Below are 21,090 nucleotides of genomic sequence, written 5' to 3'. Positions count from 1 at the left end.
TACACTGCAGGCACTGCAGGGAGGAATGGGGGTACTAAGGGTGCGTCTACACTGCAGGGAGGAATGGGGGTACTAAGGGTGCGTCTACACTGCAGGGAGGAATGGGGGTACTAAGGGTGCGTCTACGCTGCAGGGAGGAATGGGGGTACTAATGGTGCGTCTACACTGCAGGCGCTGCAGGGAGGAATGGGTGTACTAAGGTTGCGTCTACGCTGCAGGCGCTGCAGGGAGGAATGGGTGTACTAAGGGTGCGTCTACACTTCAGGTGCTGTAGTAGGAAGTGAGGTAGTGAGGTTCCTCCCTGCTGGAGCTACAATGGCACAGCAGCAGCTGCCCTGCCATAGCACTGTAGTGTAGACACTATAAAGGAGTTTTTCTATTGCTGTAGTACTTCCATTAGGATTACCATACATCCAGTTTTTCCCGCACATGTCCTCCTTTTTGTCCTTAAATCTCTGCCTGGCCGGGTTTTTTAAATAACTAAAAATGTCCGGGATTTTGTCCTTTTCATTCTTTTTCAAACAAATTTAGATATGTTTATATAGTTGGAGCAGCCCGCCTGCCCTGCCCAAGGGAAGTGCGGAGCCCGGCCCCGAGCCACGTTCTAGGGGCTGCAGCTGCAGCTGGGAGATCCCGGCTCCTCCATGCACTCAGGCATATCCAGGGGTACTCATTTGCATACCCATGATGCACTGCGCGTGGACACCTGACTCACAGGCCCATGAGCTGGGTTCGCTGCCAACATCTGGTTCCTATGCTAACACTCGGGCTTTCAGCATGCCCAGGCAACTGGCTGCAAGAGTGGGGTGTTGCTGGCCAGTGTGTGTCCTCTTTTTCGAAACATCAAATATGGTAACCCTAACTTCCACCCCGAGAGGTGGTAGTTAGAACAGAGGGAGAATTCTGCCATTAATCTAGTTGTGTTATGGTTGTATTAATTTATTTATGCAGCACAGAGCATCAGATGTTTCATAACCCAGAGCAATGATGCTAGGTGGGTGTAAGTTTCAAGTAAGACCAGGCCTTAGAGTCTCTTGGGTCCGTCTAGACTGGCAAGATTTAACTTGCCAGCGGTCTACCCTGGCCGCTTGAATTTGCGCAAGAGCACTGATTTTGTAATGTACAGAATCAGTGCTTCTTGCGCAAATACTTTCACGCTCCCGCTCGGGAAAAAGCCCTCTTGCGCAAGAATACTTGCTCAAGAGGGCCAGTGTAGTCAGGGAAGAATTGTTTTGCGCAAAAAAGCCCCGATGACTAAAATGGCAACCGGGGCTTTTGTGCACCAAATCGCATCTAGACTGGCCATGGATGCTTTTGCGCAAAACCACTTTTTGCGCAAAAGCATCCTTGCCAATCTAGATTCTCTTTTGCGGAAATACTTTTAATGGAAAAACTTTTCCGTTAAAAGTATTTCCGCAAAATCATGCCAGTCTAGACATAGCCCCCTGTGTTTAATAGTACAGTAGGCAGCCTATTTCTGCCACTGCTGTCTGTCCAGAGCAAGATGTCTGACTGTATCATAAATTGTCTCCACAACAGCAGCATCCTGTTTGATAAATCATCCTGCTGTATTCCCCATTTCTTATCTTCCTTCCAGGTGAAATCCAAATAAATTTAAGATGTACCTGTGTTTTTGTTATAGGGTAACCTAATGACAGGCCCAAATATATCACTGTAAGCACCTCTAACTAGTGATTCCACAGTCTGCTGACCCATTTTGCACAACACTTCCACGTTAGTTACACAATCTCTCTAATGAATTCCTAAGAGTCTAGATCCACAAAAGTATTTAGGTTCCTTAGCTGCACTGAAATCAATCCATAGTTGTTTTCCATGTTGTAGCTGTGTTAGTCCTGGGCATGAGAGAGACAAGGTAGGTGAGGTAAGTCTTTTATTGGACCATCTTGTCAGTGGTTTTCAAGGTACAAGTTTTCAAGCCACACAGAGCTCTTCTTCAGGTCTCGTTTGGTCCAATAAAATATATCATTTCACCTACCTTATCTCACTTATTGATATCAATGGTAGGATCCTAAATACCTTTGTGGAGCTGAGACTACCCCACTAAAATCTGCTCCAGCTTCCTGGCCCTCTTTTTTTGTGGGAAAATCAATCCTCTTACTTATGTTTAATGGAGAAATCCTCAGATCCCATTGACCAAAGTATTGTTGAGTCCAGGTGTTCAAAAGTCATGATTCAGGCACCAAAAAAATCATATGAGTTTTAAAAATGATACTACTTCTGTGATTCTTTTTATTTGACTTCTGGCTTCTGATCTTTTAGGTAGCTTTCCTCTGTTAACATAATGTTAAAAACTTACTTTAAAAAAGGGAGAGCTAACAGTTTCATTTAGTTACCTGACTCCTATAGCTAGGTGTTTAAGACAAACAGCAAATATTATGAGAATCACAATAAAATCAAATAGTGATAGAAATGTAGCCGTGTTAGTCTGGGGTAGCTGAAGCAAAATGCAGGACAATGTAGCACTTTAAAGACTAACAAGATGGTTTATTAGATGATGAGCTTTCATGGGCCAGACTAGGCTTCCTATTCCGAACTACCTAGTTCGTGCCGCATGTAGCCGCGGGCACAGAGTCCGAACTAGCGGACATTTAAAAATGGCGGCGCCTGGCAACATGCAAATGAAGCCCAGGAAATTCAAATCCTGGGCTTCATTTGCAACTCTGGTTGCCTACATTACCACCCTAGTTCGAACTAGCGTGGTAGTGTAGACATACCCTAGGAGAAGCAGTCATGGATGATGGCCCCATTGTCCTAGGTGCTGTACAGATTCAGGCCAAGAATATTGTTAAGGCTGCTGCTGTGATCAGAACTATGCTATGGCCTGCACAGTACGTGACATTTTTGTATATAAATAATAACCACCAGTGTTATAAAGTTGCGGAGGGGTAGCCGTGTTATCATAGAATCATAGACTACAGGACTGGAAGGGACCTCGAGAGGTCATCGACTCCAGTCCCCTGCCCTCATGGCAGGACCAAATACTGTCTAGGCCATCCCTGATAGACATTTAGCTAACCTACTCTTAAATATCTCCAGTGATATTTGTCTGAAACTGCAAAAACAATGTGGCGCCTTAGAGATTTATTGGGGCATAAGCTTTTGTGGGGAAAACCCACTTTGCCAGATGAATGACTGTGGTCCACAAGTGGCACAAGGCAGGAGGGGAACCCCATGAATGCTGTTCTAGCAGAGGCAGGTGTGGGACACGCAGACACATGCCTTATGCCACTAATTACCCTAGAAACCAGTCCTCCAGCTAAGCAGAAGGGTCTATCTATGGTGATAGGTCAGGAGTCGGCTCTCGATTACTCCTGCCTGACTCCGCAGTGGCGCCCGAGGGACCAGAAAGACGCGAGCGGTGCGAGGCTCTCTAGCATCAATTGCTCACGACTGTCTCTCCCCCTTTCTTTGGGCGACGTTCTCCCCTTTCTCGTCCACCTGCCAAAAAGCTGGTTCCCTATTGGCTCTGGCTATTGAAGGCCGCTGCTGATTGGCCGGTCCGGGAGCGGCCGCCAGTGGAGCCTTTCCAGACTCTCCCGGGGGCGGAGTCCGAGCTGTGAGGGGAGCGGAGGCGGCCGGGCCATGTCGGCGGCGGAGGGTGGCTGGGAGGGGAATCGGCGGCGGGGGGGCGCCGGAGGCAGCGGCTCGGGCGGAGGGTGCAGCGGGGACGGGCCCGGGCCGGCGCCGGCCGGGGGGCTCCTCAACCGCTTCGTCCAGCTGCCGGGCAGGCCCCCCCTGGCAGGTGAGTCCGCAGCGCCCCTCGGGGGGGGGCACATCGCCCCTCCTCCCCCCTTCCTCGCGCCCGTGGGGGGGGGGAGCGAGCGGCTCCAGCCCCCTTCCTCGCGCCCGTGGGGGGGGGGAGGGAGCGAGCGGCTCCAGCCCCCTTCCTCGCGCCCGTGGGGGGGGGGAGCGAGCGGCTCCAGCCCCCTTCCTCGCGCCCGTGGGGGGGGGGAGCGAGCGGCTCCAGCCCCCTTCCTCGCGCCCGTGGGGGGGGGGAGAGCGAGCGGCTCCAGCCCCCTTCCTCGCGCCCGTGGGGGGGGGGAGCGAGCGGCTCCAGCCCCCTTCCTCGCGCCCGTGGGGGGGGGGGAGAGCGAGCGGCTCCAGCCCCCTTCCTCGCGCCCGTGGGGGGGGGGGAGAGCGAGCGGCTCCAGCCCCCTTCCTCGCGCCCGTGGGGGGGGGGGGAGAGCGAGCGGCTCCAGCCCCCTTCCTCGCGCCCGTGGGGGGGGGGAGGGAGCGAGCGGCTCCAGCCCCCTTCCTCGCGCCCGTGGGGGGGGGGGGAGAGCGAGCGGCTCCAGCCCCCTTCCTCGCGCCCGTGGGGGGGGGGAGGGAGCGAGCGGCTCCAGCCCCCTTCCTCGCGCCCGTGGGGGGGGGGAGGGAGCGAGCGGCTCCAGCCCCCTTCCTCGCGCCCGTGGGGGGGGGGGGAAGCGAGCGGCTCCAGCCCCCTTCCTCGCGCCCGTGGGGGGGGGGGGAGCGAGCGGCTCCAGCCCCCTTCCTCGCGCCCGTGGGGGGGGGGGGAAGCGAGCGGCTCCAGCCCCCTTCCTCGCGCCCGTGGGGGGGGGGGGGAGCGAGCGGCTCCAGCCCCCTTCCTCGCGCCCGTGGGGGGGGGGGGGGAGCGAGCGGCTCCAGCCCCCTTCCTCGCGCCCGTGGGGGGGGGGGGGAGCGAGCGGCTCCAGCCCCCTTCCTCGCGCCCGTGGGGGGGGGGGGGGAGCGAGCGGCTCCAGCCCCCTTCCTCGCGCCCGTGGGGGGGGGGGGAGCGAGCGGCTCCAGCCCCCTTCCTCGCGCCCGTGGGGGGGGGGGGGAGCGAGCGGCTCCAGCCCCCTTCCTCGCGCCCGTGGGGGGGGGGAGCGAGCGGCTCCAGCCCCCTTCCTCGCGCCCGTGGGGGGGGGGGAAGCGAGCGGCTCCAGCCCCCTTCCTCGCGCCCGTGGGGGGGGGGGAGGCTCTTTCAACCCCCGAGCAGCCGCAGCTGGGGGAGGGGGTCCCGCCCTCGCCCTAGAACCGCCTCTGCCCGGGGAACGTGGCTCTGCTGCTCCAACGGCGGGGTCACGCTGGGGCGCTCGGGATGGGGTGGGGCGGTGCCCTCTTCCCCCCCTTTCCCCCCCAAATCCTTCATCAGACACAGGCTTCCCATCTGTAGGCCGGGGCGGGGGTGCTGTCGCGGTCGCGGTCTCACAGACGGGCCCAGGGCGATACCGAGAGGTGCAGTCGTTTGGCGAGGGCCTCTGAGTCATAAAAAATCGAGCCAAGCCCTTTAATTTGCACAAGCTGTGACCAGAGCACATGTGACCTGCTTGGTGCTTCCCTGCCGCAGCGATGGACCAAAGGGAAGTACCTGATTAGAAAGCCCAACACTGAATCCGCACAGCTGCAAGTAGATTCTGTAAGCCAAGACTTTCAATCTGCTCTGCCTTTGGCTGCAAGATTTTTCGGTTCTATTTGTGAATATAACTGCCCCTGGTTTTGATGCTGCTGCCCTGATGCTAGCAACATGTAACAGTGTGACAGAGACAGGGTTGTGCAGGCTGCAGACAAATTTGTGTCTAAAGCCACAGTATGTTGCATCTACCAAAAAATAAATAAAGCTATTTCTTATCCCGCCACACATAATGCCATCCAAAAGGCTAGCTCTTGTTTTTTGTAAATATTTTATTAAACTTCAAAATCAGTTTCATTTTACAAGACAATCACATAACATTGGTTCCCTTTAGGAAAGGAAAAGATAATATATGTGTTTGTCTTTCAGTTGAAACTGATTCTGTCTAATAATATGAAGCCATTAACAGCCACTGAAGTCCATGGAAGTTAGAAGCCTAAATACCTTTGCAGATCTTGGTATTGGTGGCTTCAAAGAACTTGCTCTGTTTTTAAAGTCTTTTAAAAACAAGACTTACTATCTTTTTTTTTTTTTTTTTTTTTTTTTTTTTTAAGAAAAAAGAGGGTTAGGAGACATCAGGTTGAGTGGATTTAGCAATACACTCTACCTACACTTTTGGGGTCTTGTTGATTTTGGCTAAATTTAAGCTTTTACTATTTTGGACTAAAACACATACAATGTAATTGAACTGTTGGAGCTGTCTTCCTGAATTTGTAGAAAGGCAGGTAACATCATGGAGAAGTATGATTCAACGTTATCTCTCTCACTGCATTATTTGCTGTGAAGAGGGTTAACAAATGTCTTGACTGGTCACTCTTGCAGAAACATCTAGTGATTGTGCACCTAGTTTGGACAAAAGTTGTGATAACTTCTCAGTCTGAAACCTACCAAAAATGTTTCACAGGTCTCAAATGTTGAATGGTATGTATCTAATTGTTTGAGGTATCTGTCCATCCACCCAACTTGCATGTTTTCCACCTGATTTAACTGCCTCAGATTTCCATGAAGTATGATGTGTGATCCTCATTGTGCAGAGATCATTGTCATGTGAATTTATGCTAATGGACTTTGAGCACGCTGTGAAAGGTGATACATTTGCTAAGGCTTTGAGAATCATTTTTCACTGAGCCCTGTATTCCATATTATTTCATACAGTTTAGATTTCTTCTTCCTGAGGGAGGAAGTTTAATTGCAGAAAGTCAAACTAACATCACAAAGGTGAAAGTACTCTCATATTTTCTGTTCCGGGCTCTGCTGCTGACTCACGGTGACCTATGGAAAGTCGTAACCTTTATACCAGTATTATCTATAAAATGGTGGTAATTTCTTCTCATGTTCTTTCAGAAAAAGACTTGGAGGAAGAATAAAATTGTACAGGTTGAACCTCTCTAGTCCAGTACACTCTGGTTCGGCAACATCCGTGGTCCAACATGATTTTAGTTAGCCAGGTGTCCACTTATCATGGTGTGGCCAAGTTTCCTGTGGTCCCATACAACTTGTATTTATAAAAGTAATTTGTTCATCAAGGAGAGAAGGTTCTTTTGAAGTAATAAAGTAAAAACTCTTTAAAATATATTATAAAAGGATTATAAAAAGTCAGTACTGTCTTCCGAATCCGATGCCAGAGTAATCTGATGCAGATAAACCCTGATTAAGAAATCACATATTTCAGTCACTACAGCAACCACAAAAAGCTGTGCTCAAAGCTCAACAGTTAAAGATGACTTGAAAAGTCATCTTAAAGTTGGTTTTCTCCTTTTTGCTGTTCTAAACTATGAAAAGACCTGAGGTCTTAAAGGTGGGCCTGAGAGTTTGTGTGTGTGTGTTTTTGTTTTTTCTCTTGGAGGATTTGTTGACTGTGGGTGGGGAGGATGAGTCCTTGCATCTTAATTGAATGTTTGGGATGTTGAGAAAAATTGTGTGTGAAAGATTCGTGTTTTCATTAGACATGGGAGACTGAGATACTAACAGAGTTTTAAAGGGTCTGAGGAAAATGTGCCTCTCCCTTCACCCAAACTTCACGTTCTTGTGAGGACACTTCGCTAGCTGAGTAGTCAACATAGTCTTCTATGGCAGACATGATCTGAATCTCTAATGTATCTTAAAAATGACAAGCGTTTCAGACTCTCTGTATATGACAGAGGAAAAGGAAAAGGAAAAATACAGACATACTTGTTTGCAGATCAGGCTTAACATTCACTATGCAAATTCGTCCACTTCTCTCTCTTGAGATCCTAACTTTTTTCCTGCTCATTACTGTATTTACTTGTACATTTCTTCTTCTGTTAGACTTCCACTATCTTAGCCGCATCTTGTTCATTCTTTTTGTAACTAAGCATTATGTATGTTGCCAGACCTGTTTCATGACAAGATGATAGTGGCATCTATATGATCTAAACATCGTACATCATTGGTCCTGCCATGAGGGCAGGGGACTGGACTTGAAGATCTCTTGAGGTCCCTTCCAGTTCTAGTATTCTATGATTCTAAAGCAAGGCTGGGGGACCTAAGGCCGGGGGGCCAGATACAGCCCCCAGCTTGCATGCATCCAGCCCCCAAGGCTCAGGACTCCCTTCCCCCCCCCTCCACTTCCACCCCTCACATTGGGGAGCCTGAGCTGGCTCTGCAGTCCCCTCCCCTCTGCAGTCTCCCCATGCAGCAGTCTGCTAGCCTGGGACACTCTAGACTCTGGTATGTGAGGGTAATGTGGGGAGTGTCTTCTCAGTTAGAGGCCATGTCTGTGAGGGTTTGGGGTTTTTTGTTGTTGTTCCTCTCTTGTGTGCAACCCCTGACTGATTTTTCTGTGGGTCAGTGGCCCCTGACCCAAAAAGGTCCCCAACCTTGATCTAAAGTGTTTTTTTTTTGTTCTTTTTGTGTCCCATGTTTAGGTTTGTGCAAATGCAATGGGAACATATAATATTTGTGGAAAGCAACTTAGAATATTCTAGGCAATCTTGCATTTTTTTTTTAAGCAACACAAGCTTTCAGGTGACAAGTTTTCTTCTGTTATGCACTGGTTTTCTCAACACCCTCTTCTAATGCAAAATACAGAAACAGTAAAGACCATAAATAATGTTTGCTTTACAGTTCATCTTCAAGAGGATACTACAGCTGGAAGACTAGATTGCACAGTGATACAAGTTGTGAAGGGGGATGTGGAATTGCCATCTTGGCACTATCTGAGGCAAAACCCAAACAATTGTCTGTCATGCCCTAGGAATGATCTCTAGAAGCTTATTCTAACCCAAATGAATCTGAGACTTGCTTGTAAAGTAAAAAAGATTTATCATAGAATACGAAGACTGAAAGGGACCTCGAGAGGTCATCGAGTCCAGTCCCCTGCCCTCATGGCAGGACCAAATACAGTCTAGACCATCCCTGATAGATATTTATCTAACCTACTCTTAAATATCTCCAGAGATGGAGATTCCACAACCTCCCTGGGCAATTTATTCCAGCGTTTGACTACCCTGACAGTTAGGAACTTTTTCCTAATGTCCATCCTGAACCTCCCTTGCTGCGGTTTAAGCCCATTGCTTCTTGTTCTATCCTCAGAAGCCAAGATGAACAAGTTTTCTCCCTCCTCCTTATGACACCCTTTTAGATACCTGAAAACTGTTATCATGTCCCCCCTCAACCTTCTCTTTTCAATTCATAGTTATATTGAAAACTATCTATGGGCATAAGAGTTGGGGATCTGTATTCAGATTGTCTTAAAATACATTTGGATGTTGGTCCCTCACAAGAAAGCTTTCAGATACAGCTTAGTTCTCCATTTAAATGCCCTTATTTCTCATCAGTGTCCAGTTGTCTATTGGATACAACTTTGAGCAACTGGAAATCAAGTGGAATGTGGATATTGAAAATATTTGCATCATGAGACACTTACTGACACTGAAAGTCAGGGTTTAAAGCTCTTTATCCATGCATGTCATCTTTAGTTGGAGTCTAGCAGCCTGTTTTTGAATTCTTGTGATCTCAGTTTTGGCATTCTTCCTATTCTAGGCTGGCAAAGTGTGAAACTTACTTTTTATTTTACTGATCGCTCTGAATGCTTCAATTGGAATAAATCCTAGATGTTTGATCTTTTTCGGTGCAAATGCAGGAGACTGTTGGAGTCCATCAAAGCAAGGAAACATTTTAGTTGCTTTACTTAAAGCTACAAATGATTAAATTTCACTAGCTTATATAATACTATGAGCCTGAATCTGGGTTGCTTCTTTTGCAGCTTTTGGGTGTCTGCCCTGTCATGCTGCTATTTCGTCATGGAGTTGCTCTAAGAAACTCTCCATTTCCCGATAATTCAGTCTCTGGATATCTGCTTTGTACATTGGACAAACGTCTCAGACACTTCGCCAAAGAATCAATGCCCACAAAACAGACATTAGACAGGATCACAAAGAAAAAACCGTTTCTTGCCATTTCAACCAGAAAGGACACTGTCTCAATGACCTAATCACATGCATCCTACTCCAGAAGACTTTTCAAATCTGCACTTGAAAGGGAATCCTCTGAACTGGCATTCATGCTAAAATTCGACACTCTCTGCGGGGGGCTGAACAAAGACCCCAACTACCTTACCCATTACAAAGATAACGTCCCCAATTATCATCTCTAATACCATTAGCTCACAGACATCTACCTTTCCCCACCTCTAATATCATTAACTCTCAGACATTTACCTTCCTCCCCCTCCCCCCCATCCCCCTTCTGTTCTGAAACGTGATTTGTCCTTTTCATATGTGTTAATTTTTTTAAATTGTATCCTTTGGTATATATGGTTGTGACTATTTTCTTCCACTATTTGATCTGAGGAAGTGGGTCTGGCCCACGAAAGCTCATCATCTAATAAACCATCTTGTTAGTCTTTAAAGTGCTGCATAGTCCTGTATTTTATTTCAGCTACACCAGACTAACACGGCTACATTTCTATCACTATTCTCTCTGGATATGTTACACTTTCACTTTTGGGACAAGTTATCAAACTGTCCATCTTCTAATAGTGGAGGAGTCAGCTAGATCTGGTTTAACTGAACATCATAGTGCAGCATTCTGATTTTGTTAGTTGGAACAAGTAAGGTGTTACACTTTGTATGGTACTGTTATGGTAGAAACAGACCTACAGCTTTCTTTTTGTTGTGGCTGCAGATAGCAGTTACTGGGATAAGACTGCATAATGTGGTGGAGTATTGTTTTCCTTGCTTAAGTGTTGCTCAGTTTCAACAGCCATTTATAGCACCCAGTGGGACAGATTATAGCTATTTAAACAGCTCATGCAGAAAATAGTGTATTTCACCAGTAATAATTGGTTCAGATGCCTTTTGTGAACTTAGTCAAGCTGCCATGGTCATAATCCTTGATTGCCTTATGTGTCTGAAGAGGTTTTATGATCTACCTATAATGAATCCATAAGCATTTGCCAGTATGGACTGCATCTATGCAGTGTTTTCTGCTAACTTTTGAATAGTTGTGATATTTAGAGCACCCATTTCTGCCTGCTCAAGCCTCAAAAAGTTAATTGAAAAATAAGCACGGTGCATGTGTACAACATGCCTTTCAAATGCTTACCTTGTTCAGCTGTAATGAGGTCAGAGCTTCTCTTTGAGAATTCAAGGCATGACAGCTTGTGTTGGATGCACTCGTAGGGCTTGTCTTCACTGCAAAGTTAACTTGAGTGTTAGTGTTGCCCCAACTGAGTCCAGTCTACACACACAAGCCCTTAACTCAAGCCTAGTGGTGCTTTTAACTTGATTTGACTAGCCTAGAGAGAAGATAGGCTAAAACATTTGTGAGCACAATTTATTGGCTGGTTACAGGATCGCTCTGTACTGTAGATGCAGGCTGTGGCGAAGTGGGGGGGGGGGGGGGGGGGCTGTCTGCTCTGTGACCCAGAGGGTCCCTCTGCGTTGTGATGGGAGATTCTCACTGACTCTTCCAAATGTGTATTAACCCAGACACCCAGGCTCAGTCTCCCCGGGAGAGACAAAGGAAGGGAGGTGGAGACCAGCACCTGGCTGGGGGGCAGGGCTGGAAGAGAGTTTTAGTTTCTGTCTGGTATCATGGAGGAAGCAGCCTAGGATTTAGCGGCCCTGTCTCCCCCATCTCAAGGGGGGCTGAGGCATCCAAGGCTGCCCTGTAACCGGATTACATCTATGCTGTGCTGTATCCTGGAGAAGCAATAAACTCCCTCTATTCTACTGGCTGGTGGAGTCTGTTCGTGCCACTACGGGGGTGCAAGAGGCAGGGGAACCCTGACGCGCCACCACACAGGCTAGTGCTGCCTTTCCTCCGGTACCTTCCCCCACTTCTCCCCATGTGCTCAAAAAAGGCCCCTAATGTCAGGATGTCTGGTCACCCCAATTGGAATAGGTAGATCTTACTGCCTGCTACTGACTCTTCTCACTACTCTTTTTCTATATTATAACTTCTTTCAAAGGCTAAGTGAACGAACTGTCAAATGGATTGTCTGAAGCCTACGGTGTATGCAATAGATCAAAGCAAACCACGAGTGTTTTGTGTCACGTGCACACAAATCTGGATAAGCTTGGCGGATGGTGGGGAGGGGATGTCAGAATTTGAGAATTAGAATTACAATTTCAGGAATTGCTTCTGTAACAAAACCCTTTAGGCCGGTAACTGAGTATCACACTAAGAGAAGATGAGTGAGTACATTTTTAAAATGCACATGGGAGGGATTGGAAACTAAACTGATGCGATTTGTGTGTGTGTGTGTGTGGGGGGGGAACATCTTTGCTTAAGCCTGTGAAAGTGGAAACAGAACAAAAATCATCTAAACCCTCCATTTTTCCTTCCATATTCAGAGGAAAATTGCCCCCACTTTGATCACCCCTCCGGTCAGAGGGATCACACAAGAAGCGCTTTTTACCATGGTGTGGCATTTTTTTAAACAAGGTGTGTTCTGAATACATGTTGCATTTCTGAGCCCAGTGCTGTAGGCAGCCATCTTGCTGAAAAAGATCACTTGTGACTGACATTCTGAGGGCCCTGTGAAAGAGATGCGGAACCAGTCTCCATTCTGACTGTCTAAACCATTGCTAAAGTAAGTTAAAAAACTGATGGAGCCTCGCTTCTACATCTCATGTTACCAGTGTCACCTGAACCTGCCTGCAGCTCTGTGCTCAGAGCTAACTCTGGAGAAGCCTTGAAGTGTGTTTTATTTGTTGTGACACGTTCTTACCATGGGAACACCTCTCCCGCTTGGCTGAGCAGAATGAGTGCAGCTTTCCTTTAAAACTGGACTCAAGCTCCATTTGCATGTCGGCTCTACTCAGATTCCAATAAAAAGCTGATAATTTAGAGCAGGGGTCTCCTGCCTTTTTAAGCACAAGATCACTTTTTGAATTTGAGTGCAATCCAAGATCTATCTCAAATATAAATACCCTTGCTTCACCTCCCTCCAGCCCCTTCTCCGAGGCCCTGCCCCTGCTCACTCTATCCTCTCTCCTTGCCCATCCTCACTCACTTTCATCAGACAGGGGCAAAGGGTTGGAGTGCAGCAGGCTCTGCTCTTGGATTAAGGGATCTGGAGTGTGAGAGGGGCTCTCAGCTGCTCTTGGGGCAGGCAGTTGGGATGTAGGAGAGGTTCTAGGTGCAGGCCCTGGGATAGTTTTTGGATGCAGGGGTGCTCGGGGCTTGGGGTACAGCAGGATGTTCATGACTGGGGTAGGAGTTCAGCTGGGCACTGCATACCTCTGGTGGCTACTGGGTGGTGGTGACCACTGATTTAGAGCAATGATACGGCTGCCTTTGACTTTTAGGCCTATATTGTATTCCTATTTTGGGATTAAATTATACCACACTGCATTCGCATTTGCTTGTTTAATTTCCAACCCACGGGACTATTTCAGGAGTATTTTTCACTCTGTTTACAAGGCAGGTAAATTGGCCAGACCCCTGATAGCTAGAGAGCTGTAAGGCGTAAGGAGAGTGTCCATCCATCTGTGAAGTTTTGGCAATATCATGCTGTAAAGCCCATCCCTCTGGCTGTTGGGAAGACAGCATTTGTTGAGACTTCTCTCAAGGTGCTGGTCCTTGCTTAGGGCCGCTGCAGCCATACAATCTAGTGATGGAGAAGTCACATTTCTGGCTTGGACAGAGCTGTGCTGGTAAAAGCTTTATTCCTTTCTCACATCACAGACCTCAAATCCTAGATTGGGGGGTTTGGCAGCATCACATCTTTTTGGAGGGAAGCAAGAGTGTCCTCTTCCTCCACAAATAGCTCCAGACGCTTGCACCTGAGCTCTTCCGAGCAAGGGGGTGAAATGGAAGTGATTCCTGTCAGTTTCACTAACAACAAAACTGAAATGCTGCAGAAATTGGCAGGCTAAGTAGCTTTCCCCAGGAAAAGTGTAATCAACTCATCCGAGTTGAATAATTGTGGTTTTTAATTAAGCTCTGCTTTAAAAACTTAGTCCTTTTATAGGGACACTGGCTAGATTTCAGGCAGGTGGTCTCAAAAACAAGTTGAAAGTGGCCTCTCATTTGAAAATGAAAATCAGGGGATACTGAGCAAACACCATATGTAGTACCTCTTCCAAAATCCAAAGTAGGAAAGAGATTATTAGAGTAGTGACTGCTACATAAGCTATTGTACAAATCTGGCAAGTAGCAGGATACTAAGGTTTCTTTCCTGAGATTAAAAAAACGATACAATTGAAGACAAATTTCTTTGTCCACTAAACTTGTCTTTTTGCTACTCTACTGAAAGTCCCTCTTACTGTACATTTTTGCTGCTTGTGTTCAGTGGATGAGTTGCTTTCTTTGTGCCTTGAAGTCAATTATATATGGGAGAGATTATAGAGTGGTTGGCTGGGAAAAAATACAGTTGACTTTAGATTGCAGCCACGTCATGGAAAAGTGACTTGATGAGTCCTAACTTAGAACCTTTTTGAGGTACGTCCATGTGGCAGTTTTTCAATGTCATGCTGCTGGTCTGGATTCTTCTCATCCTTTGAAAGTTCATAGTGCCTTGTTTGGTTTTATGGAAACCAAATTTGCATTGCAGTCTTAAAACTAAGAAAGCAAAAATGAAAATCTGTTCAGAACTTTGAAGGCATTTTGTCTAAATCATCATTTCTCTTATATCCATTGCATTGAAATTAGCAGTCTGCTTAATATCCTCCTTGTATGATGCCAGTTGACAGGTTAAAATTTGAGATCTTTATAGCCGATGTCTCGGACTGGAGTTTCCTCTCTCTCATACTCGGGTGCAAATTGATCTAAGCAGAATTGGTGTTTATCAGAAGGGCATGAGCCAGAGGTTTTTTCCAGCGTACCATGGCTTTGCCTTGTCTTATAATTTAGTGTGTTGTAATATCAGACCATATTTTCCCAGACATCTGAAAGTAGAAAGGTCTAGTACAGTATGAAGGATTGGTTGCCTAAGGAGCCAGGGTGGGAAATATCTTCTCTCACATATATTTGAAGCACACTTCTAAACAAAGTAAAAGAGGCTCTGGGTTCCCCAAGCTTTCCCTGTTTGCATAGAGTGGAAATCCTGTACTTTAGCTTCCGGAGTACTTTTTGAAAAGTGCTTGCTAAAAGGAGCAAGATAGAAGAGTGAAGTGGCCCTAATCCGAGATTCAAGTTATTGAATTATTCAAGTTATTAGGGGTGTTCATTACTGAATTGAGGCAGTGGCCTCCACGAACATGTCAGCGCTCTGCCGTAAAGAGCTTTCTGACTCCTTCAAAAGGCAAAGAAACAGGTAGCTGCTGTCCACAATGGAGAAGGCGTGGGTGAGGGTAACGGGGATGCATTAGATTAGCAATGTGCATGATGTACAGGTGTCAGGGTGTTCTAAAGATGCAAATGAAGAGTTTTAATAGTACTTGTATAGTCTGAAATTAAACTGTCACTTCTGAACTAGCAAGAGCCTATTTGGATGGTAATGTTGGCTTCTGGTGTCTATCTTGGCAAGTAAACTCTCTCTGTTTTGAATCTCTTTATGAGAGTGAGATCTTGGAATGACTCATACAGATATGTGGAACCAAGGCTGTTGCTTATTTGTGCAATCTCAGAGAGATAGCTGTGTCAGTCTGTAAATTTAAAAACAGCTAGTCCTGTGGCACCTTGGAGACTAACAAAAATAAACATAGTATCATGAGCTTTCATGGGCAAAACCCTTACTTATGCAGAATTTTCATTAACTCCATTGGGTTCTGCGTATGTGTAACCAAGAATGGAATTTGGACTCCAATCTGTTTGTATCTAAGCACTCTCTTGACAACTTCCTGCTTGATCTGTAGTTAATCCGAAGGTTTATTGGGGGTTGGTTAATTTTATTGAAAGGTGACCTGCAAAGGAGGTTTGCTTTTTTGGTGACACATTTATGCTGTATAAAAGTTTGAGATTTTTTTTTTTCTAAAATCTCTTTTCTGCTTGTCTTTTAAATACAAATACAGGTGGCTTATCTTCTTATTTCCCCTGGAATACTTTATGGACAAATGGAGAGCTGGTGGGATTATATCAAATACCCAGGAAATAAAAGGGAAGAGAGATTTATTTAGGCTCTCACACTAATTTAAATCCGTGCCTGACAAGCAGCTGCAAGAGGGTTTTTTGTTGTTGTTGCTGAAAAGATTCCATGCCCTGGACTTTCCAGTTGAAGGCTGAGCTGAGCTCTTTGTCCTCCAAGGAAACCGCCAGCAAAAAAATAAACAAGACAAGACTTGACCTTCCAGGTACTTCTGATGTCAAACAAATGAATAAAAAACCCCTCCTGTTAGATTGTGTTCATTATAAGCAAACCAAAAAGGATGGATGTTTCATATTTTTCCTTTGCAGGTCACCTTTTAAAGCATCAGATAATCTTTAATAAGGTAATGTAGACTTGAGGGCAATAACCTTTTGGTTACTGATTTGGCACATGTAACAAGTGACTCTGTTGTCACAAAACATTTCGTATAGTTTCTTCCCTGGCTAATGTCATTTATGCTGAACAAGGACAGCAATGTTGCATAAGAGGCGAGTCCTTTTAGGCAGTTGCCTTTCATCGTAGTGATGGCCAAAATACATCTTGTATGCAATTTACAAATTACCACCATCTTAAGCAAACCTCCTACTTCGGCACACATCTTGGTGTAAGTTACTCACCGCTGCAACACATTTCAGTTACTGTGAATGCTTCCCTTGCAGCTCCAGAAGCATGAAACCTTCTCTGCAGTGCAGTGTGAAATGTAGTGGGGTGTGGGGATTGAAAAAAGGAAGTTGATTACGTTTCTTGCTAACTGAGTTTGAATGAATTTGGCTGCTTGTTTATTTGGCTTGAATGGTATCTTGTTAAAATAAGCTTGGATCAAACCCACTTTTCGGGGGCCATCACCCTAGTGATGAGATCATGTCAGTAAACCTATATGTTGGCAAGCCAAACTTAACCTGTTGGCCTTAATGACCACCACACATTAATATGTTGGCATTGTAACACAGGGTGCGTTTAAAAATAGATAACTGCATCAAACCATTGCAGTGATTTGCAGTAAGGATACAAATGGCCTCGTTAACAAACTCACATCTTGTGTTAATTTCCATAACGCTGCAAAATTCATGAACACATTGGAAAGACAACTGAGGCTGGTGAATCTGAGATGTGTGCCAATATTTGTAAATATTGAAGGTGTCGGGAGGGATTATGCTATTTTCCACTAATCATCTACAGCTGTTCCCTGACTTACGACCACCTCGACTTAGGAGCAGCATGCTGTGTTTGCCAGTCTGCGGTCGGGCAGCGTGTTTACATTTCATTCGCTCAGTGTTTTCGGTGTTTGCTTGTGGCCATCATGTCAAGTAAAAGAAAAAGGGCTAGTGATAAGGGGGGTGAGAAAAGAAAGAGAAAAACTATTGATTTAGAACAGAAAATAGCGATAGCGAGACAATACGAAGGGGGTCAAACAGTGTCCTTCATGTCGCGTAAGTTAGGGCTATCGAAATCCACTGTCAGCACCATTATAAAGGATAGCGATCGCATTCGTGAAGCAGTGAAAAGGTCTGCTCTTATGAAATCAAAAATTCTAACAAAGCAAAGAGCAGGTCCCATCCTGGAAATGGAAAAACTCTTAGTGCTTTGGATGGAAGACCAAATTGAAAAACGCACGCCATTAAGTCTCATGACGATACAAGCAAAGGCTCATAGTCTTTTTGAAGACTTAAATAAAAAGGAGGGGTATGACTATGACCAAACTTTCACTGCCAGTCACAGTTGGTTTAACCGTTTCAAGATGCGTCCAAACCTTCATAATGTGAAATTAAGTGGGGAGGCAGCCAGTGCTGATTCGAAAGCAGCAGAAACTTTCATAGAAGAATTGGATAAGCTGATAAGAGGGAAATAATTTTCCAGAACAGATCTTTAATGTTGATGAGACAGGTCTCTTTTGGAAGAAAATGCCCGAACATACCTACATACATAGGGAAGCAAAAACTATGCTTGGTTATAAGGCTTTCAAATATCGTCTAACAGTCTTGTTAGGAGGCAATGTTTCTGGGTATACATTGAAACCAGTCTTGATTTATCGCTCTGAAAACCCTAGAGCCTTCAAGAATATCAGCAAGGCTACTTTACCAGTCCATTAATGTGCTAATAAGAGAGCCTGGATGACGCTTACACTTTTTGAAGATTGGTTCATGAACTGCTTCATCCCTGAAGTCAAGTCATATTTTCTGGAGAAAGGAATTCCTTTCCAAATTTTTCTTATTTTGGATAATGCTCCAGGTCACCCTCAATACCTAAATGACTTCCATTCCGACGTGAAAGTGGTGTTTCTGCCTCCCAACAACACATCTATTCTCCAACTCATGGACCAGGGGGTCATAGCTGCTTTCAAAGCATATTATCTTCGCAACACATTTGCAAAGGCAGTAGCTGCCACAGAATGCCAAAACGGCAAAACACATGAATTTTGGAAGGACTACAACATTCTGCATTGCATAAGGAACATTGCTGCAGGGTGGGAAGAAGTCACTCCACAATGTACGAATAGCGCATGGAAGGAAAAACTGTTTCAAAGGCTTTGAAAAAGAAAAGGCACTGGAAGACATTTCTAATAACATTGTACAGCTAGCGAAAGAAGTGGATCTGGAAATGGATAATGAAGACATACACCAACTGGTTGAGGGTGTTGGGGAGGCACTGAGGAATGAAGATTTAATGCAGCTCGAGGTGGAGAGGGTAGCAGAGGAAGAGAGACAAAGAGCCCAAGAAGAAGCAGCAGCCCCCAAAAACTTTGTGATGAAAGAAATGGCTGCAGCTTTCAGCAAAATAAAAAATGGACCCTAATATTGCGAGATTCTCAAAGGTGAATCGTTTAATTCAGGATGCCCTGGCTTGCTATAAGGAAATATATAACGAGAAGAAAAAACAAATTGTCCAGTCCAAAATGGATATTTTTTTTAAAGAAAGCCCCCAGCAGTGCTGCCTCCCACACTGAAACAATGCCTTCTACAAGCAAAGGAACTGCTGAAGTAGAAGATGAATCTGTTGATGATTGTTACTGTAGTTTTTTACTCCTCCAATTCCTCATCCAAATAATTCAGTTCACATTACTGTATTTAAATTACTGCATTGTGTTTTGTATTTCATGTTCATGTTTGTTAAATACAGTTTGCTGTTGCTGCAGTGGTGTTTTTTTCGTGTGTTTCTATTTTTCGTTGTTGATTGCTGCTGTGTTGGTGGTTGGTTACCCCATACGAAGCACTCAAAGTGTATTTCCAGCTACGAACAAATCGAGTTATGACCAGCTATTCGGAACGTAACCCGTTCGTAAGTCGGGGACCGGCTGTAGTCCATTTCTGGTTATTTTTCTCTGGTGAGATTTTAAAATCCACACAGCAGAGATGGAGCTAGTGATGAAAGCAGGAAAGGAGCTAGGATGAAATTGATTGGGTTTTATTCCCCCCCCCCTTCCTACTCATTGTCTTTGAGTGATGACAGCTATGAAAAGCATTTGATTCCTAGACACAGCATAAAATAGAGTCTTAGCCACGAGGTGGCAGCACACTGCTACTGAATTTGATCAGAACAAATGTACACAATGGTTGTCCCTTAATCTGGCAGATGATAGGGACGTGAACGAGTATCTGACTAGTTGATTAACCAGTAAGTCTAGGTTTATCAGTTAATCTAGTTGACTACTTGCACGCACACACTCCTTGCTGGGGAGGAGGGAAGCAGGAGCCAGTGCTGGGGGAAGCTGGCTTAAAAGCAGCCTCTGTCTGTGGGCTAGCCCAGGCTACCATGAACATAGGATGGACCCGATAACAGCCTCTGTCCATGGGGAGCTTGGATCCCAGAGGACAGGGGCTGCTGTCACCCAGTGCTGCTGCCTCTGGTGTAGCACATAGCTCAAGCTACTGGCTCTGCCCACAGGGACTATAAATAGTCGACTAACTGACAAGAATTCATGAGGTTACACGACTGTTTTATTACCCAGTAGCTAACATCCCTAGCAGACACGGAACCAGTTTAAGCACATCTGCTTCTACTGTACTCATAGTTTACACCACCTTTAGTGATGATGCTTTGTATTTTTCTTGATGCTTACCTTGCTGCTGCTACTGATGTCCTGTGTATGTATCTGACTCATTGCTGGTAATTGTGGTAACAGGCTCTAAGAAGAAAATACGATTGGTGCTAATTAGACGCTTCCCTCGGTCTCGTCCCATCCTAAAGGTCCGTAAGAGGTCTTTCAGAGCAGGTGGGTGGCGCTGATCACTGTGTGTGGGTGATGGGAACCTCTTCTAAATTCTGCGCGTTCCACATACTGATTAATAAGGAGTGACTGTGGTTTGGCTGTGTATAAACACAGGTGTTTAAAAGTGTGCTTGGCCCATCCTGTTATGTCGCTTTCTGATCTAACTTTCTAAATGGAATTTTGAGAATTGCATCTTTGAAACAAGACCACTGTTGTACTCTCAGCAAATCGTGTTGTGTGTGACACATCTGTCCTGTATGGGAAACTGATAATTGAAACACACTAGGTCCGGGCATTGTGAGATGCTACATGTAAAATCATGGAGGGTAGGTGCATCAATGCCTGTTAGCCAGGATGGGCAGGGATGGTGTCCATAGCCCCTGTCTGATCAACAGGAAGTAGATCACCTGATGATTCCCTGTTCTGTTTATTCCCTCTGGGGCACCTGGCATTGGCCACTGTTTGCAGACAGGATACTAGGCTAGATGGACCGTTGGTCTGACCCAGTCTGGCCATTTTTACATGGTTTAGGACTAGGGGAGGGGCTGCTTCTGGCCCTGCGCTGGGCTGCCGGCTCCCAGCTCTTGTGGGGCTGGAGCAGCCCTTGCGGGTGGGGAGGGTCCTCCCAAATAACTCTCCACGTTCAGTATAAAGCCCCTGGTCTCCTTTACCTTACCTACTTTTGTATTCAGTGTAGGTTTTGGATGGTGTATTTCCTCTTAGCATTTCTTTGGCAGTCTCCCCAAAGTATTTGAGTGTTTCATAAACACTAATAAAGCTGTCTTCATGACACTCTTGTGAGATTACATGGCGACATTCCCAGTTGGCATGTGGGAAGCTGAGAGATTAAGGCCAATCTTGCAAAACTTCCAAGAAGCTCAGCTCAGAGATGGAGCATCTTCAGTAGAGAATGTTTGGCAAATTTAGCTGCTAAACTCTGAATCTCTGAGCACATGTGAATTGTCTTTTTTCAGTTTAACTTGGTCAAATTTA

The 21,090-nt window shown here is 45.8% G+C and overlaps 1 protein-coding gene across 3 annotated transcripts in view; it reads left to right on the top strand.

The window, feature by feature from the left end:
- Positions 1-3,540: 3,540 nt before the first annotated feature.
- KLHDC10 (kelch domain containing 10) overlaps positions 3,541-21,090 on the top strand; it is a 33,417-nt gene continuing 15,867 nt past the window's right edge. The window contains exons 1-2 of one of the 3 annotated variants that reach the window (XM_075925337.2): positions 3,541-3,763; positions 20,011-20,100. In XM_075925337.2, coding sequence (XP_075781452.2) covers positions 3,604-3,763; positions 20,011-20,100 — 250 coding nt within the window. In that variant the 5' untranslated portion in view covers positions 3,541-3,603. Of the gene's footprint in view, positions 3,764-15,816; positions 16,096-20,010; positions 20,101-21,090 lie in introns of all 3 variants that reach the window. The other 2 variants (XM_075925352.2, XM_075925346.2) reach the window with 2 other exon arrangements.

Source organism: Pelodiscus sinensis, chromosome 1 (assembly GCF_052426305.1).
Source record: "Pelodiscus sinensis isolate ZL-2025 chromosome 1, ASM5242630v1, whole genome shotgun sequence".
Lineage (NCBI taxonomy): Eukaryota > Metazoa > Chordata > Testudines > Trionychidae > Pelodiscus > Pelodiscus sinensis.
This window is presented reverse-complemented; position numbering and strand designations above follow the sequence as displayed.